Source organism: Octopus bimaculoides, chromosome 21, assembly GCF_046866305.1.
Source record: "Octopus bimaculoides isolate indiv1 chromosome 21, ASM4686630v1, whole genome shotgun sequence".
Taxonomy (NCBI): Eukaryota; Metazoa; Mollusca; class Cephalopoda; order Octopoda; family Octopodidae; genus Octopus; species Octopus bimaculoides.
In genome coordinates this window covers 18777438-18800167 of record NC_142948.1, presented here as the reverse complement: position 1 = coordinate 18800167, position 22730 = coordinate 18777438, and the positions used below count along the sequence as shown (strand labels likewise).

At 39.6% G+C, this 22730-nt stretch overlaps 2 protein-coding genes across 8 annotated transcripts in view; one reads left to right on the top strand and one right to left on the bottom strand.

The window, feature by feature from the left end:
- Nucleotides 1-7558: 7558 nt before the first annotated feature.
- The window catches only part of LOC106869944 (annexin-B12), a 214203-nt gene continuing 199031 nt past the window's right edge, over nucleotides 7559-22730 (top strand). For all 7 annotated transcript variants that reach the window (XM_089338826.1, XM_089338823.1, XM_089338824.1 and 4 more), the window contains exon 1: nucleotides 7559-7652. The gene's annotated coding sequence lies outside the window, so the exon portion shown is untranslated. The remainder of the gene's footprint in view (nucleotides 7653-22730) is intronic.
- LOC149131503 (protein CFDP2-like) lies at nucleotides 22017-22634 on the bottom strand. The gene has a single exon (XM_089339502.1). It carries the CDS (start codon nucleotides 22632-22634, stop codon nucleotides 22017-22019), a length of 618 nt encoding a protein of 205 aa, XP_089195628.1.

Genomic DNA, 22730 nt, shown 5'->3' with positions numbered 1-22730 from the left:
ATTTCTTAACAAGAAATCCTGATGAGTCACAAAAACTAGAAATTATTCTCCAATGTTTTATTAAGCTTTTGATGATTTTTAAAAATTGTTTTACTAAGCAATTGCATTATTTTTATTTCCCACCCACACAAATACTTCACAGTTCACACTCAAGTTTAAGTAACAGAAAGTCATAATTCAATGCTATTTCATTACCAAGCCAGTGCAGCTGTGATTGGAATAGTTTTGTATACCATGTTTACAGTATTGTTTTTGTAAACAAAATTATTTTCATGATAAGTAAGTGCATGTTTTACCCTTTAGCATTCAGATTATTTTGTCAAATGTAATGCTTATTTATTCACGTTGTTTTGAATCTTCAGGTGGCAACACCTTGGGCTATAATCTTTTAAGTGAGGTCCAATTGAGGTCAGAACACTAATACATAACTACCACTGCTACTTGCAACAACACCTAAACCACCACCATCATTACAACTATCACCATCATTACCACCAGCAACACTACCATTTTTATCACAACCATCACAACTACATCATGAGCATTGACACAATTACCACCACCATCAACATTGCCAATATCAGCATAACTGCTACTACTATCACCACCAACATCAATGCCATCCCCATGACTACCACCACAGATACGACCACCAATAATCATTATCTTATGACTTTGAGATTTCGATGGTGTGATTGTATATTTTTAGAATGACATTGTAGGGTAGGTGTAAGAGGTTAGATCTTGACTGGTTTAAATGTTAAAGGGTTCCTGGGTTAGCAAAGTAAAATGTTCAATTTACGCTAATAAATTGCATTCTTGTACTCAGTTGGAGCAGAGGTTTTTCTCTCTTTTCTTAGTTTTCTGACATAACAGAAGCACTGATGACAACTAAAATAATAGTCAAACTTGGACACTTATTGGCTGGGCACAAAAATTAATTACCAACTTTGTCAATGATAATTTTACTCTCTGTGTGATAAAATTTCAGCTGTACTGTTGTGAGATCATTTCCAGCTGTCATAATTAAATACAATAATTAAAAAAAATTTTATTGAAAAATACATGCATTACAAAAAAATTTCAAAAATTGAATTGCTTTTTCTATGGTAGTGTTATCTGCAGATGATGACATCTTGTTCTTCAATCACATAGGACATTATTTTCGATTGCTCAGCTGTTTTATTATGAGGTGTATTACAAATTAATGTGAAACTTTTACTGAAGGAGATAATCAGTTTATATATATATATATATATATATATTGTTATATTTGGGGATGATAATTTTTTTGTTGCCAATTAAACACAGAATATTTATTTGTTGTTCACTTTAGGTTTTATTTGTACTATCTTTAGTTTAGGTGCATGGCTCAGTGGTTAGAGTATGAGGCTCACAATCTTGAGGTAGTGAGTTTGATTCCTAGACCTGGCTGTGTGTTGTGTTCTTGAGCAAGACACTTTTTTTCATATTGCTCCAGTTCACTCATCTGTAGAAATGAGTTGTGCTGTCACTTGTGCCAAGCTCTATCAGCCTTTGCCTTTCCCTTGGATAATACCCGTGGCACGGAGAGGGGAGGTTGGTATGCATGGGTGAATGCTGGTCTTCCATTCACAACTTTGCCTGGACTTGTGCCGTGGAGGGTAACTTCCTAGGTGCAATCCCATGGTCATTTATGACCGAAGTGGGTGGGTCTTTAGCCTTTCTTTATGCCTGTCAAAGTTCTTTCATCACATATTCTGTGATTTTATCAGTGACCCTCTGTCCAGTGTGTCTCCTCTTGTCCTGCTTATTCCATTTTTTCCTTCTGTGGTATGTATCTCAATCTGCACATGCTTTTACATGTGTGTGTGTGTGTGTGTGTGTCTAGTGTGTGTCCCCCATTCGCGTGTATATGGGTTTCTATGTTACACTGTAATTGTGTCTTTTGTTTATTTACTAATTTATTTATTTTTCTCTTCTTATTTCCTTATGTCTTTAATATGTGTATGTGTGTCTTGTGTGCATTTATAAGGGTTTGTATATTACACTGTTAGTATCCATTTCATTTATTTATTTTTCGTCATTCTGTCTTCAGTTGTCAGGTTGTGTAGTGTGGGAGAGGTGTTAGTATTCCATTTCTATTTTCTGTTGAGGTTTTATGTGTGTGGCCTTCGTAATCTCTTTGAGTGTCATATCTGTTCTATGTGTCAATAAGATCCTAACAGCTATGTTGTCAACTGAACTTCTATGTTCTAATTGAGCATGTTGGTTGAGCACTGGTGAGCTTTCCTCCTACCTGAGTTCCTGCCAGTGTTCACTTATCTGCTCACCTATGCTACTTGCTGTTTCTTCAGACTAGGTTGTTGTCCTGTTTCTGGCCCATCCCTCAGTACATCATATGCTATAGAAAACATTTCTACTTTTACAGTTTATCTGTGGATTTATTTTACACACAATACAGTTCCTGTCTGTACAGGGGGTGCTCTCAAATGGATATGTTCTACAGATCTGGGATTATATGGGGGTCCCTGGACTTTGTACAACTTCAATCCATAAATTCATTTTTATCTAAAGTTTTCCTAAAAAGATATGCTTGTTTGCCTCCAGGAGTAGCATTGGTGAACATGACACTGGTATTTTTGGTTGTCATACCATAAGTATCATATTTCACAAAATAATTGGTATGACTTAAATTATCGCCAATATTACTGTATGGAACAACAACTTAAAGTTGGATCTATAGAGTATTACTTGTGAAGTAGTCTGGAATTATCTCATATAACTATGATACAGGTAGGTGTATAACTATGTCTATGTGAAAGAGGAAGTGTTCCTATAAGATTCATGCGTATATACTTAAATCTCATATCACATGAAACAGTGACTTGACATGGTGATGTACTATTGCTTGCTGACATGTGATGCAGTTCCTGGACCACTCTCAAGTGGTTTTCTTGATATCTGTCCAAATGAAGTGTGCCAATATAAACTGATGCTCTGGTGTGATAAATAATAGAGTACATTAAAAATCTCATGATGGCAATTTTGAGATGTAAAAAGATATTTATGACTGGTGGAGTATTCGTTCCAAATCTAAACTAAAGAAGGAAGAGACATTTGCTGAAATGTTAAAGAAGGTGACAAATTTCATGGTTGGGAGGACACTGTCACTCTCTTGGTAAGCTGTGATCTAGTGTATTGGATTCTAAAAGTTTATTGTTCATGTAGTAAACTACAAAATTCTTCCATCCTCTCAATTTCCTGAAATTCAGACTACCGCATGGTCCCAGCAGACAAAATGGTAAAGGCATTGCCCTGGAAGATGGCAAGGGAGATGCACTGCAACGGCCACTCTAACTCACACTTGTGGATAGCCATCTCCACCCTGATAGTAGTGAGCAGGGATGTGGTCTGGGGAAGAGAAAGCCAGAGGTGGAGGCAAAATTATGAGTGTATTCACATGAGTGAGGGTATATGTAGCTACATTTCAAGCGCCTTGATATATTTGATGTCAGCTATATACTGGAAGATGCAGACAAGAGGAATAGCCTTTTCAGTCTAGACATGTTGAAGGAGACCAGGTGTTGTGAAAGTTTTTTGGTGAATGGCAATCAGATCTGAATTTCAAAGTATACACTAGAGCCTTGTGTAGATGGCAAAGAGCTGACTGTTCAGCATATGGGAGAAGTGTTTCCTTCCAAGATAGGCAGTTCGTAATTTTCCCAATATGACACTATTGCTGTTTCATGTTTCTGTTGGTTGTGATAAAGGCTGTACCTTAACTGCTCCTGTATATTGGTGAAGAACTGAAACTTCACTTGGTTATATGAGGTTCAATATACATGTCTATTAGTGGTTTAAATAATCTAGAATAAGCATATTAACTTGTTTTGTTATTTAAATCTTTTGGTTGATCTTGGTATATAATACAATCAATATTGATATATAACTAGCCACATCAAAAACTTTCACTTTGTTGAGAATTAGGTGTTGGATTAGTGATGTTGACCATCTTCTGTTAGAATTCCATTCATAGTTAGAAAGCTCTGCAGGAATATCAAATCCTCTCAGTACTTTATCAGTACATTATTTTATTGTTCTGGATTGGAAAGTGAAGTTAACCTCGACAAGGTATGAAACTCAGAGCAATACTGAATACTGCAGCTATTCTGTTCACCACTCTAATGATTTTGTCTCAGTCTGATGAAAATGTATAGAATATCTTTTTGCACATTTTGATAGATATTTATCCCATGCGATTATGAGATGGCAAAAGTTAGTTGTTTGATCAGAAACATCTTTTGTTTGGAGATAAACCTTAATATATTTTAGTAGGTGGGGAAATGGGAATTGTTGGAGGTAAAACCAGAGTAAGTAAAATAAGTTGTAACCAGAAATGGAACCTGAATCATTGCCTTGTTTTATAGGATGAATCATACATATGTTACGGTGTGTGTGCTGATCTTTTTACACAGTTGTATCTGTATCTTCATGTCTCATAAGGCTATCAATCTGCTCCTGGAAAGTTTTTCTCTAAGATGCAGATAGTCCTGCATACACATTTCCCCTCTCAGCACCAACAATGTTATCCAAGGAAAAGAAAGTTCTGGGTCGGCTTGGCACCAATATTGTCACAGGTGTTACTTTTAGAATATAAGAAGCCAGAAATGACACCACAAGACAATTCACCACTCTAACAATTTCACAAATCCATCTTCTAGATTGGTACTTCATTTATTGACCTCAAAAAACTGAAAAACAAAGTTGATTGCTGTGGGTTTGGAAAAAATACAGCAAACATTTGCAGCAGATCTCTCCTTGGAGTCAATTATACAGCATCTCTGTTAAGATGCAGATTTGCAGCGTGTCCAATATTACCATATTTGGCAGTTTTATAACAGCAAGCATTAAATTGCCTGTGCAAATAACTAACATGCTTACTGACACATACCACAACCAACAATATCTTGAGTTGGCTGTGATAGAATGTCAGTAGAAAAGAGCTGTCTTGGTTTTCATGCCAAAATACAAACAGATGGTTCAAGATCATGTGCCATTTTAAAACTAGCCAGAGATAATATATAAATGTGACTGGAGACTTTGTTACTAACCCACGTTATTTAAGACCATGTCTCAATAATTTACCCGCATACATATCTCTCATATCTTGTCTACTTTCTTTCTAAGATGCATGCATAAATATACACAAGAGACATAAAATATATTCATATCCAAATCATCAAATAATTATTATATTGACTGAGAACAGTCATGTAATTTATTCATACTTCAATATAGCCTTCAAAATTTTCTCATCAACACACAGCTGAGTGTTATACATTTTATCTAACAGTCTGATGACTGCCAACTTGTGAGCAAAGATGTGCAAGTGGTTGAGCATTCCACAGACAAGTGTACCCTTAATGTAGTTTGCAAGGAGGTTCAGCATGACACAGAATGTAACAAGGCTGGCCCATCGAATTACAGGTATATCTCATTTTTGGCAGTTGAATGGACTGGAGCAATGTAAAATAAAGTGTCTTGCTCAAGGACACAACGCGCCGCCTTGAATCGAACTGACGACCCTAACCACCAAGCCATGCGCCTTTGAAATACATAGAATAATGCAGTTCTTGTACTGTATCTGAAAAGGCAGATTTCTGATTGAAGTACATGATATAACCGGTTATAACTTTTTGTTGTTGTTTTATGTTTTTCTACAAGATGTTCCGAGTTATATACTTTCAACATGCAAGATAACGATTCTGACAAAAAAAAAAAAAGAAAGAAATCAAAATCTCATTGTTTTTGTAACTCCCTCACTGCCACTTTATTTAAAGACTCTTTTCAAACTTGCTTTTATTTGTATTTGAAAACACGGACGGTATGATCCAGTAATTTTTTTTTTTCAAAATTGCAAAATAATTTTCGAAATCAGAGGGAAATTATGTGCGAGACACATGGCAGCTTGTGTGTGTGTGCATGTGTAAAGTTGATATAAAGTTATATTTTACATACAGATTATTGAAAGAGAGAGTAAAGATAATTGAAAGAAAGAATAGAGAAGAAGAGAAAGATGCTAACATAAACTTGTTTGCCTTACTAGGCGCGGATCACGTGACGGAGTTATTACGATAATTACTGTGTAGTTTTTCCATGGTAAATGTTTTTCCTACACACCCATGTAACACGAAAGCAGTTTTCATAATTTATGCACACACACACAAGTACTCACATACAGTCAGGTGTCATTTACCTCGCGCAGCACAAAACTGCGCGTAACTTTTTCGATTTCGAATTATTTTGAAATCATGAAAACTTTTTTTCTCTACCTAATCATACTGACCACCTTTTCATACAAAGAGAATAATAATAATAATAATAATAAAAATGATAAAGGTTGAAAAAATTATGAAGGCGTGGCTGTCTGGTAAAAAGTCTGCTTCCTGACCACCAAGTTCTGAGCTCAGTCTTACTGCGTGGCAGCTTGGGCAAGTGTCTTCTACTATAGCCCCGGACCAACCGAAGCCTTGTGAGTGGATTTGGCAGATGGAAACTGAAAGGAAACCCGTCGTATATATATCTGTGTTTGTCCACCACCACCGTTTGACAACCGGTGTTGGTGAGTTTATGTACCCATAACTTAACGATTCGGCAAAAAAACCGATAGAATAAGTATCAGGTTTTAAAAGAAAATAGGTACTGGTGTCGATTCATTCAACTAAAACCTCAAGGCGATGCCCCAGTATGACAGCAGTCTAATAAAAAAAAGAAGTGGATGGGGGTGGGACAAGATTTAAAAATAAGGAAAATTTGAATTTTTTTTCGCAAAAATCGTAATGTTACACATTGAAAACATGCAACCGAAAGAGTTGCCGGGGTAACATCCCCTCAACTGGTTATGTCATGATTCGAGCAGAGCCCCGCCTCCGTAAAAACTATGGGATAGCACCAAATAATCTACAAACTACAAACACACCGACTCGAAACGAAGACTTTTGTCATATCTACCTACTACTCAAAACACATACAAGGCATTTTTGTGATCAACAACCAAATCCCACCCCCACTGCAATAAAACCCAACCATCTTCAAAAAAAAAAGGACACTTTGGGTAATATAGACCAAGAGATACAGCGTGGGAAATGGAATTGTCCCAGACAGAGCGCTTTTGATCATAAACCTTGATAGATCGAGTTTGACCTGACGCTCAACAAGAGATATTTAGAATCGACCACAGTAGAAGACAAGTCGACAAACCAGTCGAGCAAGAGAGCAGAGAGAAAGATAGAAAGAGAAAGTGAGAAAGGGAGATTGGGAGGGAGAGAGCTAAGTAATGAATTAAGAGAGAGAGGGAAATAACGATAAAGAAAGACGGTGTGGGGTGAGAGAATTTTGACGACGGAAGTGGGAAAAAAGATAGATAAATAGAACAAAGAGGGTAGGAGGAAAAAAACGTGAATAGAAAAAGAATAAAAACGGAAACAGGGAGAAACAAGGAAGGGGAGTGAAAACTGAGAAAGAGAAAGAAAGTAAAAGCTTGAAGAGGTGGGAGTGAAATCGAGAGCGAAATTTTAATCACGTGACTCTCTTCTTTCGCACCGCAATCTTACTGTGGAGGAACTTATTTTGTTCAACCAGCTCAGATTCACCAAACGTCGCAATTCTAGGTATATTTGTTATTGTTCATTTTCTCCGGCTATCATTACAGACAGACGCATACACACACACACATATATATATTATATATATATATATATATATATATATATATATATATATATCTATATATGTATACACATACACACATATATATATATATATATGTGGCTACATACATCCTCACTTTCTACCACTCCCTAGCTTTTTTCGTGTTTCTCTTTCTCCATCGCCGCTTGTGCTTCCTTCTTTCAACTTTCTCACCAGGTGTGTTTGCTTAATGGCGAGATCGTGGGTGAGAATTAAGGCGAAAGATTAGAGAGTCGAAATAAATATGAAAGTTAGAGAGAAGGAAACCTAAAACTAGGACACGCCCAACGGCTTTCTTTTTGGCACGACTTACATTTTTTTTGCTGCTAATTAACTTTCACAAATATATTTTATAGAAACGTTAGGTAAAGTTGTAAATATATTTTTGATTGATTTTGAACTAAAATGAAAACTGCTGCAACAGTTGTAAACCATTTTTACCTAATTGAAGTTTAATAATTTACCAAATGGAATAATACTTCGAATAATAGGAAAATTATTCAGCTTTTTTTTTTTTTTTTTTGTTATTGACATAGATTTCAAACACTTTTAGTTTCATTGGTGTGGGCTTTCTGACCATATATATACACCGTTACAACATAAGTAAATAACAAAAATACAAGTGGAAACTTCATTTTCTTGTTAATTCATAAATATTAATTTAAATCATCACAAAATGTCTTTCTACACCTTTTTTTTTTTCACAAAACTATACATGAAGAAAATCGTGAAATATTGTGGATATTTTATAAATCGCGCTTATAAAACGTTAGGTATTGCAATTTTTCGGTTAATTTCGTGTGATAAAACTTAGAAAAAAAACTGCATTTTCGATTGTCGCATAAAGAAGGAGGGGAACTAACTCTAAGTGAATGGACCAAATCAAGCCAAAGAATTAATTTTCAGTTGACATAAGCTCGGAAAATGTACATTGAAAAGCTTCATTTATGGAAAAATTTCGAGATCCTTCAAAAAATATCTATTTTCTAAATAAATTCTTGAAAACGTTATACTTCTTCTTGTATGAGTTCTCATCGCTTGCGTATATTTATATGGAAGATTTTGTTGTTTAGAAGTAGATTGGCTCTGATCGCGTGAACTTACGATTGAGGTAATTTAGTTGACTTATCCACCTGTTTTCAAATGTTGGAGAGTGATTTAAAGGAGACCATATCTATATTTGTGTGTATGCATTTATATGTGTGTGTGGGTATATGATTACGAACATATTGCTTGTATCACATTTATTTATGGCCATGTTTTAAGGTGTGTACGGCTTGAGTATTTAGTTATTCTTGTGTAGATATCTATTTTTGTTACAATCGCCGCGAAGTAAGCCTTTGGAGTTAAACGCCAATGTTTTTTTTTTTTTATTCCAGGGATTTTCTCACTTTTGATATAATAGTTTAATTTCAACTTTTTTCTTGTTTGGGACGTATTTTGGTTGCAGATTGAAGTTGGAACCAAGATCGAGCATCGCGACCTGATCTGTATTAAGTGTATTTATATACTTGCTGAGTCTGGAGGATTGGATACAGTCCATGACATTTGCAGGTCCCCTCAGGCTGGTGAAAATAATAGTGTTAATGCTGCAGGTCAACACTTGCAAGAAGGATATGAAAAGGAAGAAGGCTCCAGAGGATTGATGTTCTGGAGATAAGAGATTGGATGTAGTGGTTAGTGCTTGGGAGGGGTGGACAAGCTAACGGATGCACTGTGGGTGATGAGAGGTGGATACACTGGTGTCAGGGAAGCCTGAGTGGTGGAGGTGTGAGATCAATAAATTTTGAGGAGTAGAGGCCAGTATAGTAGAAACAAAATAAAGAGTAGAGACAAGTGTGTTCATTCGCGATGATATGCTGATCATCCAAGCAGCCTTTCTTTGGATGTAATTGGGATGTCAATATGTGTAGCAACAACACCATCCCAGATGTGAGAGCAATACTCCATTGTGGCCTTGTAGAGTGTCAGCAACTGGGGGCTTGAAATATCTTCTGCCTCTAAAGAGAAAGACTGGTCATTGAGATGTGTTTCACCAGCAGAGGTCCTCGGTGATTGTGAGGCTCAACAGTTAGAGTGATTGTGAGGGTTCTAGCTGAGTTTCACTCATGTTAAGAGAGAGTGGTGATATGAATAATGCCTGAGGTTGACAAGACCCCACTGTACGATGTTCTCATGGTCTCTGTTTATAGAATCAATGCTGGTTTGGCATGTGTATGATTAGCAAAGTCTAGAGCCGGGTGAAAAAGGGTCATGTCATATGCATAAGAGTGGGTGTTGCTGGATGTGGTGGTTAGTAAGTCATTGATGTGTAGAGTGGGGGCCAGAACCAAATGCTTGGCAGCACCAGTTCTGATTGAGTGTGGGGAAGATAAGTTATTAAATTTATCTTCTTGTGTGGGTGGTATGAACTTTCTTTTCTGTAGTTTACTTACTTTATTTATATAACATATCTAGAAAGTGATATCTATATATTATCTGGAGCTACATATACACATTGTTTATAAATGTTTCTCTCACTGATTTATCTCCTTCCTTCTGCAACCATATAATTTTAGCTTCTATAATTTCTATCACTTAACTTGCTTTGTGTCTTTCTCTTTCCATCAATTTCTTCAGGAATTCTATTCTACATTTTTTGATTTTGCTATTTTGTTTTATATTTCTATATATGTCGAACAGTTTTTCTGTTAGATTTGATATATTGAAAATAATACTATGTTCTAATTTAATCTTTTTGAGGACTTCTTGATAATTTAGAAATAGGTACTCTCTGTATCTGCCTTATAGAAAGTCATTTTAATAATGTTCTAGTATCAAAAACTATCAAAATTATATTGGATAATGCATTCAAACATTCTTAAATAAAGCCACCTCTGATGTCAGCAAAATAATTTTTAAAAAACCCCAAAATATTAATAACCTGCAAAAAACCAATTAGTCCCTTTTCACTGCCCACAAGGTTAAGCTCTATAAACAAACAAAAAAACCCCAGTTGCTATAGGTTACATATATTACATACATAGATGATATACTAGTCGAAATGGACACTTCAGAAGACAATGAGAAATTAAAGGACATAGTGATCAAATCAATATTAAAATTCAACATTTAGAACAATGCTAATACAATACCATTTCCAGATATAGACATTCGGATTAAAAACAATAGCTACATTTGACTGATGTACATAAAAGACACAAATGCATATACATACATAAATATAGCAAATGCCAGCAATATGTCAGTGATAAAATGGTTATATAAAAGAACATTTATATTCTCTTCCACAGATAAAATACTAAATAAAGTATTCTACAATAAAACAAATATTATTCACATACAATTATTAGAGATAGAATCATTATCATTTCAAAATAGCATTCTGTATATCTAACTTAATGTGGATGTACTGTAGAAAGTCACACAACTGCAATATTCATCTTGAGAAAACATCTTACACACGTATTATGCTAAAAAGCACAGATGAAAATCATCCAGCAGTAACAATGGAATTGCTAAATCCAGATTTCTGCATATTTTTGTGTCCTTAGTAGCAAGCACCCACAAGCAACTGCATGAATAAACAAACTCAACCTCTACTGATATAGAAAAATTGTGTTTAACAAATAGCTGGTGTTGCAAATAGCCAGCAGGCTTGGTAAAAGTTCGTTATTAGTGATGGAAGCAGTATTATTCCAACACCAGTGATTTGCTAATCACTTTTTTTTTTTTTTTTTTTTTTTTTTTTTTGCAGTAGAGGTTAAATTTGTCTAAACATTTGGTTGCTTGTGGATGGCTTGCTCCTGATGATGCACAGATATATAGAAATCTGGACTCAGCAACATCATCATCACCACTGGATAATTTTTGTCTGTTATTGATATTCTGTGCTTTTTGTACTATACATCTGTATGAGATGCTTTCTTGAGACAAACACTGCAGTTGTGTGGTTTTTCTATTGTATATTCATGTTTAGATCATCTGATCACCAAAGTTAAGCAATGTCGAGCCTTGTGAGTACTTAGATGGGTGGCCACTTGGGAAACCTAGATGCTGTAAGCGTCTCAATAGGCGCAAGAGTGGCTGTGTGGTAAGTAACTTGCTTACCAACCACATGGTTCTGGGTTCAGTCCCACTGCATGGCACCTTGGGCAAGTGTCTTCTACTTTAGCCTTGTGAGTGGATTTGGTAGACATATATATATATATATATACATATATATATATATATACACATATATATATGTGTGTGTTTGTTCCCCCAACATTGCTTGACAACCTATGTTGGTGTAATTTAGCAATTTGGCAATTTAGCAATTTAGCAATTTGGCAAAAGAGACTGATAAAATAAGTATTAGGCTTACAAAGAATAAATCCTGGGGTCGATTTGCTTGGCTAAAGGTGGTGCTCCAGCATGGCTGCAGTCAAATGACTGCAACAAATAAAAGAATACACGATGTGTGTGTTTTTATATATAAATATATATCTATATTTTATATTTAATTGGCAGAAGTTACCAGTATTTGTGGCAGGAATTCATCAAATGTTTACCTATTTAACATGTTGGGTGATAGTGAGAATTTGTCTAACCCCATTGAGTTATGAGGACATCAATTCACCATGGCAATGTTCCAGCCCCACATGGAACAGGGGCAGTATTCGGCCAACCAGGTCTTGGGGTTTTCTCAAGCAAATGAATTGTGGAAGCACTGGATGGATGGGTGACACCTCTAGGTGTCTATATGTAGTTCAGCCTTGAACTGTGAACTACACTATATGGACATGAAACTGTGAACCCTGACCCCCAGCCAGGAGGGTGGAGAAATTACTCCTGTAGAGGAAAGAGGAGGTGGAGACAGGTGATTTGGTATGGCCTGCCTTCTCATCTAGTGTGAGCACTAACACCAGAGAGTTCTTTTTGCAGATCCTTGAAACCCCAAACTAGATTGTACATGCCCTAGTGTCTGCTGCAAGAGAACTTGAGAGGAGGCATACTACCGCTGGAAGTAAATACTTACTGGGAACTTAATGGATCTAAGTAGATCTCAACTTGGCCTGCAAAGTTACTCACCGGGCATGTCTCAGTACTTACTACAGCACACAGGGTAGCTAACAAACCTGTTTGCCTCAAGTCCCCACCACTTGAATGTAACTATTGGATTCTTGTAGGTTGCCCTTTGAATAGGCAACACATACGTACAAATGTATATATATGTTAAGTAATTACAATAGTAGTAAATTTTATACTTTTCTGTGCATAGGAACTCCCCCAATCCAGGCTTTAGGCTCTCTGTTTCACTAATTGGGTATATTCATAATTTGGACAATTCTAAGATGAACTATAAATTGAAATGATTGGTTCTGGGACACTCAATACAGTACCTAATACCAGTTTTATGTAAAATAGCTTTGCTCTGTACAGGTTTTATACCATCCTTTTTTACATTCCTTTTTACTTCCTTTTTATAATTATCACTTCCTTTTGCACTTCTCATTTTTGCATCAGTTATTCCACATGCTTTATATATACACACATATTTCTTAACCATTCTGTTCTTATTTTCTCTCCCATTTTCTTATACCCTTTCATGATCAATTTCTCTTTCTGGATATTATACCTAACCTTTAATTTTTTCTACTTTATATAAACTTTGTAACTTTTCCTCTGGATTTGTACATTTTATATTTTCTCACCTACTACACCGTTTTCTTCACAATTTTCCCCCATTTATTCCCCCTCCACACCTCCATCACACTTTTACCACATTCTTATCCCCTCAACTCCACTTACCACCAGCCAACCACCTATACCCTACACTGCTCACATGCCCCCCACCCCACTGCTAATCTCTTTACAGAGATGTACACAGCAACCCACCTCTTCCTCTCAACTTCTCCCTATAGAACTGGATTCCAACCTGGTCCCTAACTTTTTTTCTATTTATCTCTTCTCCCATCCTTTCTACAACTCCTCTTTCTTTTTTTCTGATGAAGGGCTAATATCCGAAATGTCAAACACCCTTTTTTGTTTCACCTTTGTGAAAACTTACCTTCTTGCTCTCCTATACTATTTGTTTTTCTTTTTTACACTCACTTATCACATGTCTATGTATGTTTATGTATATGCATGTGTGTATATGTATGTGCATGCATGTGTATATGTGTACATGTGTGTGTGTATATATATATCAATATGTGTATACTTGTCAACATGTATACTTATATGCATGCATATATATATATATATATATATATATATATATATATATATATATATATATATATATATATACATACATATACATATGTATAAGAAGTAATAGTTACTGTCACATCAATATGGTTGTTTGACATTACTACTGTTTTAACCCCAGGCAGGTTCTCTGTCAGCTAGTTACCTGTGCAGCCTGTACCCTGTATGTTTTGCAAGCAGGGAAGCAAACTTCTACCATCCTCTAGTAGATGATAGGATCACAAGATGAAATGGTTTTGGACTACTTGTGTCCATCTTCAGTTGTTAGACATAGAAAATGATAGGGTGTTCACGACTGAAGATGGGCACAAGTAGCCTGAAACTGTTTTGTTTTGTTATCTCGTCATCTGCTAGATGATGGTAGGGGTTCACTCCCTTGCTTGCAATATATACAGTGTACAGGCTGCATCGGTAATCAGCTGGTGGAGGATCTGCCAAGGGTTAAAATGGTAGTAACGTTGAACAGTCATACTGATATGGCGATAAATATCATGATATCGTGTGTGTGTGTGTATATATATATATATATATATATATATACACACACACACACACACACAAATATACACACGCACACATATACATATATACACACATACACACATATATTCACACATATGTACATAAATACACATACATATACACACACACACACACATATATATGCATATATACATATATATATATACACACATATCTACATAGGCACAGGCATGACTGTGTGGTAAAAAGTTTGCTTCCCAACTGTATGGTTCTGCATTCTGTCCTATTGTGTGGCATCTCAGGCAAGTTTTTTTTTTACTATGGCCCCAGACCAATCAAAGGCTTGTAAGTGGATATGGAGGATGGAAACAGTAAGAAGTCAGTCATATATATATATATATATATATATATATATATATATATATATATATATATATATATATCATTTGTTGATTTGGTTATAGATTTATAGATAAATATTTTCAGTATGATGGAAAGAAACAAAAATGTCTAATTACCGTGCTACATCTGAAAATGCTTGTAAAATAGTATATAGCCTATTTGTTTATAACAAAAAATATCAAATGAAGTTATCGTTATACTTACTTGATACATGATAATTCCATAAACATATGAACAACAAGAACTAAGCTTACCTAAGATTTTTGCCTTTTCATAACATTTGATAATTAATTAAACAAAAAATGGTATACAGAAGTTTGTTCCTGTTAATATTCTAAGAAAGCAAACATTATCACATAATTGGAAACTTAAAATTTGTTTTGGATGCATTCCAAAGTCTCCGTAAACATGTGGGATTGTCAAAAATTTGAAATATAATACTTGTCTTTTTGAGGAAGATTATTTCTGTACAATGCATTAATTTTCTTGTATATCGTAGTTCACTCAGTTGATTGAAGTTTTGATTATTTCAATCTATTTCTAGTTTTCTGTATATATGTGTATAAATATGTGTGTACATGTGTGTGTATATATGTGTGTACGTGTGCATGTATATATGTGCATGTATATATGTGTGTGTATATGTGTACATGAGTGTGTGTATGTGTGTGTATATATGTGTATAGATACAGTGCATGTGTGTGTATATATGTGCGTGTATACATATGTGCGTGTATAAATGTGTGTATATACATGCGAATGTGTATGTATATATATGTGTGTGTGTGTTTGTGTACATATATGTGTATAGATACTTATGCATGTGTGCATGTGTATACATGTGTGTATTCACTTGTGAATGTATCATCATCCAGTGTTTTAAATCCGGGTTTTGTCCCCATTAAGTAGGGTGGACGGATCTACCTCAATGCCATAGCAACCGCCCTCACACCATCTTGCCCGGTTTTGGGTGTCCTCCCTTCTCAAGCCAACCCTCCGAATCTCCTCCACCTGTCCCCTCCACATTTTCCTCAGTCTACCTCGCTTTCACTGTCCATTTGCCTCTAACGCAAGCACCTTCCTCAGAACATGCTCCTCATCACATGCCCATACCACCACACTCCATTCGCCCTTGCCAGCCATTCCACTGATTCTTCCAACTTCAGCATCCCCATTAAGTCCCCAATCCTCTTATCAAACATTTTCACACCACACATTTCTTTCACCATTGCTCTCTTGGTCCTCCCCCTAAATTACCAACTCTCTCTCCCTCAGACACCATGTCTCATAGCATTGCAGCTCTCACACAACTCTCACACAATGCTCCACATTCCCTGAACTTCACCCACCCAAGTCTTGCTCTTGCCATCACAGCTGCTTCACATCCACCACTTACATCTACCCTATCTCCCAAATAACAAATCCCTCTCATTGTTTCCATCTCGTCACATAGTGTTTCCACTAGTTCTGCCAGCCCTCCAGCTCCTTTCTCACATCTTCCACAAAGAAACTCCCTTGCCAGTCTTGGGGTCACCTTCATTTTCGTACATCTGCCATGAAACTATTTATCACATCTAGTACACAACACTGTATTTGCCATTACCCTCCTCCCACATACACCACATAGATCCACCTTACTCACTAACACTTCTCCTTCTACTCCACTCACCATCACTTTTGTCTTCCCGAGGTTTACCTTCAAAGCCTTGCTTTCAAACGCCTCCTTCCATTTCCAAAACTTCTCCCTCATTCCCTCCATTGTCTCACTCATCAGAACAAACTCATTCATATACGGTATCTCGATTATCAATCCCTCTCTTGTGCTCTCCATTACCACATCAACGACTATTGCAAACAACAACAGTGACAACACAGATCTCTGATGCACTCTAACTTTCACCGCAAGCCTCCGACAGCTCTGATCTAATTCTAACTCTTGTCTTTATCTCCTCGTACAAACTCATCACTGCCCTTATTGTTACCTCTAGTATACTTCTCTTCCTCAATGCCCACTCAATCACCTTCCTAGGAACCCTATCAAATGCCTTCTCCAGATCAACGAAGCACATGTACAGCTCCTGCTCTTTATCTCGGTATTCCTCTTGCAGTTTCCTTACAATGAACACTGCATCTATTGTCCCCCTTCCTGGCATAAAACCAAATTGCATCTCATCCACATCCACCGAATTCTCCGGAGCCTGGTGTTGCCATCCGGTTTCACCAGTCCTCAGTCAAATCGTCCAACCCATGCTAGCATGGAAAGCGGACGTTAAACGATGATGATGATGATGATGAACACACTTTCTATTATCTTAATTGCCTACTCCAATAACTTCACTCCCCTATACACCCCACAACTCATCGCATCCCCCTTCCTCTTGAAGATCAGTCCCACTACAGTGCTTAGTCATTTGGCATTCCTCTTCCATCCAGCACACCCTAGCAGAGCTCCATCATCACAACTATCCCTATCTCTCCAATTGCAGTTATCATTTCCGCACTTACTTCTGGTGGACCAGTTGCCTTTCCTGTTTTCATTTCCTTCATTGCCTCCACTACTTCCCCCAACTGACCCTCTCCACTGGCCCCTTCACCACAGCGACTTCCACCTTCTGGTCCCATTCATTCTCCTCATTCATTATTTCTACCATCTGCTCCTTCCAAACTCTTCCCCTGTCCTCACTAAAATTCAACCTTCCATCACTCCCACTCATGCATCTTCCTCCCTCAACATCTCTTTCAATGATTTAATAGAGCTAAACACTCTACCTGGGTTCTCATCCAGCCCACTCAACCTCTCCTCAGCCTCCTTATAGATCTTGCAACCACCCTCTTTGCACAATTCTTCATGTTATACCTGGCTTTCATTTGCTCAGTTCTATTATTACATAAAGCTTTGTGCGACTCCTTCCTCGCTATTGCAGCCCTCACATACATATGTGCGTATATATATGTGTGCATATATATGTGCTCAAGAGTAAAGTGTTGTGTACAGAGTTTAATATGAAATTAAATAAATGACAAAGGAACAGGAAAGTATACAGTGAACTTGATGCAAAGGTTTTTGTTGTAAGATGTAGTGCACTCAGAACTGAGTGTTTGTACAACACCTTATAGCTTCCATAGATCATCATCATCATCATCATCATCGTTTAACGTCCGCTTTCCATGCTAGCATGGGTTGGACGATTTGACTGAGGACTGGTGAAACCGGATGGCAACACCAGGCTTCAGTCTAATTTGGCAGAGTTTCTACAGCTGGATGCCCTTCCTAACGCCAACCACTCAGAGAGTGTAGTGGGTGCTTTTACGTGTCACCAGCACGAAAACGGCCACGCTCGAAATGGTGTCTTTTATGTGCCACCCGCACAAGCCAGTCCAGGGGCACTGGCAACGATCTCGCTCGAAAATCCTACGGGAGCCAGTCAGGCGGTACTGGCAACGGCCACGCTCAAAATGGTGCATCTCATGTGCCACCCGCACAAGAACCAGTCCAGGGGCACTGGCAACGATCTTACTTGGCTTGCCGGGTCTTCTCACGCACAGCACATTTCCAAAGGTCTCGGTCAGTAGTCATCGCCTCGGTGAGGCCCAATGTACGAAGGTCTTGCCTCACCACCTCAGCCCAGGTCTTCCTGGGCCTACCTCTTCCACGGGTTCCCTCAACTGTTAGGGTGTGGCACTTTTTCACGCAGCTATCCTCCTCCATTCTCACCACATGTCCATACCAGCGCAATCGTCTCTCTTGCATGCCACAACTGATGCTTCTAATGTTCAGCTTTTCTCTCAAGATACTTACACTCTGACGGGTATTCACATTGACATTACACATCCAACGGAGCATACTGGCTTCATTCCTTGCGAGCTTACGTATGTCCTCAGCAGTTACAACCCATGTTTCACTGCCATGTAGCATGGCTGTTCGTACGCATGGGCTGGATGGTTTGACCAGAACTGGCATGGGTTGAACGGTTTGACCAGAACTGGCATGGGTTGGACGGTTTGACCAGAACTGGCATGGGTTGGACGGTTTGACCAGAGCTGGCATGGGTTGGACGGTTTGACCAGAGCTGGCATGGTTTCTAGGGCTAGATGCCCTTCCTAATGCCAGTCAGTTTGAAGAGTGTGTTGGGTGCTTTTACGTGGCACTGCACAGACACTTTTGAATGCTTTTTCCGGAACTCTTGTAGGCCAATCTTCACCATTGAGGGGACCGACCGTGACACTTAAGCTGTGGAGGACAGGCGTTCTTCTCTCTTGCACACAGTGTCTTCTCAACTGTTGGGGCGAGCGAAAGCGAAATCGTGATGGCACCTGTGCCCAGCGTCGCCTTCCTGGCACTTGTGCCAGTGGCACGTGTAAAGACATTCAAGCGAGATCATTGCCAGTGCCCCTGGACTGGCTCTTGTGCAGGCGGCACATAAAATAGAACCATTTTAAGCGTGGCTGTTGCCAGTACCGCCTGACTGGCCTTCGTGCCGGTGGCACGTAAAAGCACCCACTACACTCTCTGAGTGGTTGGCATTAGCAAGGGCATCCAGCTGTAGAAACTCTGCCAAATCAGATTGGAGCCTGGTGTCGCCATCTGGTTCACCAGTCGTCAGTCAAATCGTCCAACCCATGCTAGCATGGAAAGCGGACGTTAAACGACGATGATGATGATGATGATATATATATATAGACGCATCATAATGGAAGTCTGTTGGGGTTCGACAATGACGTCAGTGACGCTGGAGGTGGGAGAGGAGCCTAAAGACGGACGCGGCGGCATGTTGGGCACGTAACAGCAGAAGTAGTGTTGGAGATCCTCTCTTTTCAGGCTTATCACTTCTGGTCCAGGCTCTTGAGGCTCTTTTCCTCGAACAGCCTAACACCCTTTTGGACAGCTGGATGTCGCAGGCCTCAAAGGACGTTTTCAGGCTGTCTTTGTATCACCTCAGTGGCCTTCCAGGTTTTCTTGCTCCAGAAGCCAGCTAAGAGAAGAAGATCATCTTTGGGAGATGCGCATCGTCCATTCGGACTACATGTCCAACCCATCGGTGCTGGGCCTTCATGATGAGGGCTTTGTTCCTGGGCATTTCGGTACCGTGGAGCACCTCCGTGTTGGAGACTCTGTCCTCCCAAGAAATTCCCATGATTCGTCGCAAGCAGTGGAGGTGGAACTGGTCAAGTATTCGTATTTGCCTCCTATACAGCGTCCACGTCCCACAGCCGTATAGCAGAGAGGTGATGACGACTGCCCTATAGACTGCCAGCTTGGTGGAAAGTCTGATGCCTTGTTCAGCTCACACATATGTCCAAAGTCTGCCAAACAAAGCTCCTGCTTCTGCAAGCCTCATGGAGACATCTTGGTCCATGTTGCAGTTTGAGGACAGGCAGCTTCCCAGGTGTGTAAAGCTCTCCACGTTGTTCAGAGTTGTGCCCTCAATCTCAATCTGAGGCTCAGGAGGTGTCAGGCCAGGTGCAGGCTGAAGCATCACTTCAGTCTTTTGCAGGCTAATGGTCAGTCTGAAGGATTTTGCTGCTTCTGCGAGACAAGTGGCAAGTTCTTGCAGGTCTGGTTCAGTCAATGCTGTAAGCGCACAATCGTCTGCAAACAAGAAGTCTCTCACTAGGGCATCCAGGACTTCGGTTTTTGCCTTCAGACGTCTGGGGTCAAAGAATTGGCCGTCACATCTGTAGCGAATAGCGACATCAGCATCAGACTTTGACAGGCCGCGGAAGACATTGGTGGCAAACATGAGGCTGAAGAGTGTAGGAGCTATCATGCAGCCTTGCTTCATGCCATTGGAGACCGGGAATGGATCAGAGACATCTCCGTTTTCCACGATGCAAGCCATCATGCCATCAGGAAATGACTGGATGATCCTGACGAGCTTTGGTGGGCAGCCTAGCTTGGACAAGATATCCCACAGGCCTTCTCGGCTGACAGTCTCAAAAGCCTTTGTCAGGTCCAGGAAGAGGATGTAGAGGTTCTGGTTTTGTTCTCGGCACTTTTCTTGTATCTGCTGTACTGCAAAGACCATGGCTATTGTCCCCCTGTTGTTCCTAAATCCACACTGGCTCTCTGAGACCACTTTGTCCAGCAGGTGGTGTGTGATGCGGTTCAGAAAAACACGGGCCATGATCTTTCCTGCGATGCTCAGCAATGAGATGCCTCTGTGGTTGTCACATGAAGCTCTGTTCCCCTTGTTCTTGTACAGAGGCACGATGTTGGCATCCTTGAAGTCCTGCAGCACTGACCCATCGTCCCAGAACTGCTGAATCAGCTCAGTCAACTTGATGGCAACAGCTTCACCTCCTTCTTTGAAGATCTCTGGGGGTATTCCATCAGGACCAGATGCTTTCCCTACATGTAGTTGCTTGATGGCCTGGATTTCTGCCAGTGTTGGGGGGTCATCAAGTGACACCAGGACTGGGCACTGTGGCATGTCTTGGATGGCCTGCTGGTCAATCTCGGAAGGTCTGTTCAGCAGCTGACTGAAGTGTTCACTCTAGCGCTGTATGCTGTTGCTCTTCTCAGTAAGCAGGGTTCTATCGGCAGAGCACACAGGTGCCATTGCATTTAGCGTGTGGCCATACATGTCTTTCAGGCTGGCAAAGAACTTCTTCGAGTTGTGCTCATCTGCATACTGCTGTAGTTTTGCAGCCTTGTTTTCCCACCACTTGTCTTTCATCTGTCACAGCTCAGTCTGCACCTTTCCTCCGATGTTCTTGAGGCAGTCATGCTTGGCTTGGGAGTCTTTGTTGTTGAGCCAGGCTGTGAAGGCTTCTTTCTTCTGCTGGAGGAGGGTGATGATCTTGTTGTTGTCAAACCAGTCTTGGTGTTTCCGTTTTGTGTGGCCAAGGGTAAGGCTGGCAGAGTCATACACTGCATCCCGGAAGTTCGCCCAGGCCTTCTCGATGTTTCCCTCTGTAGGCAGATGTTCAAGCTGGTTCGCAAGATTGGCAATGAGGGTCACTTTTGTTTTTGGTTCATTGAGTTTCTGGACGTCCAGTTTCTTTTTAACATCACCTTTCTGGCGTCTGGACAGTCTGCACCTCAACAGCAGGTGATCTGTCCAGCAGTCAGCTCCCCTCATTGTCCTAGTGATGTGAACATCCTGGATGTCACAGCGCCTGGTGATCACGTAGTCAATCAGGTGTCAATGCTTGGACCTTGGGTGCATCAAGGTAGCCTTGTGGATGTCAGGCAGTTGGCATAGAGTATTGATGGTGAGTCTCTGTTCAGCGCAGAAGGTGAGTAGCAGTTGACCATTGGTATTCTCATGTCCGATGCCATGTGGCCCAATGACATCTGACCAAGACTGGGCATCTCTGCCTATATGGGCATTGAAGTCCCCGAGTATCAGCAGGTTGTCTTTAGGAACTGACCGTAACACTTTGGTGAGGTTCTGATAGAACAGCTCTCTCTGCCCCTGAGTGTAGGTCGCGGTGGGGGCGTAAGCACTGGTGAGTGTCAGGTGCATCTTGCCTTGGAGAGGAATTCTCATCACCATCAGGTGGTCACTGATTTCTTTTGGGAGGGACTCCAGGTTCTTGACGAGGGTGGTGCGTATAGCAAAACTAACTCCTGCTTCCCTGCATTCATCCAGTGCCTTCCCTGACCCCAAAAAAGTGTATCCAGCTTCAGCCTCGGTGATCTCCCCCGTGTCAGCAAGGCGTGTCTCACTGAGGGCAGCAACATCAATGCTGTATCTCTGCAGTTCACGACCCACAAGTGCTGTTCGATGTTCTGGTCTGTCACAGTTTTGGTTGTCCATGAGTGTCCTGATGTTCCAGGCTCCAATACATAAAGTGTTTCTCCGGTGGGAGGATTTGGGGTTCTTCTTTCGTATTTCTTACATGTTTCGACCGCG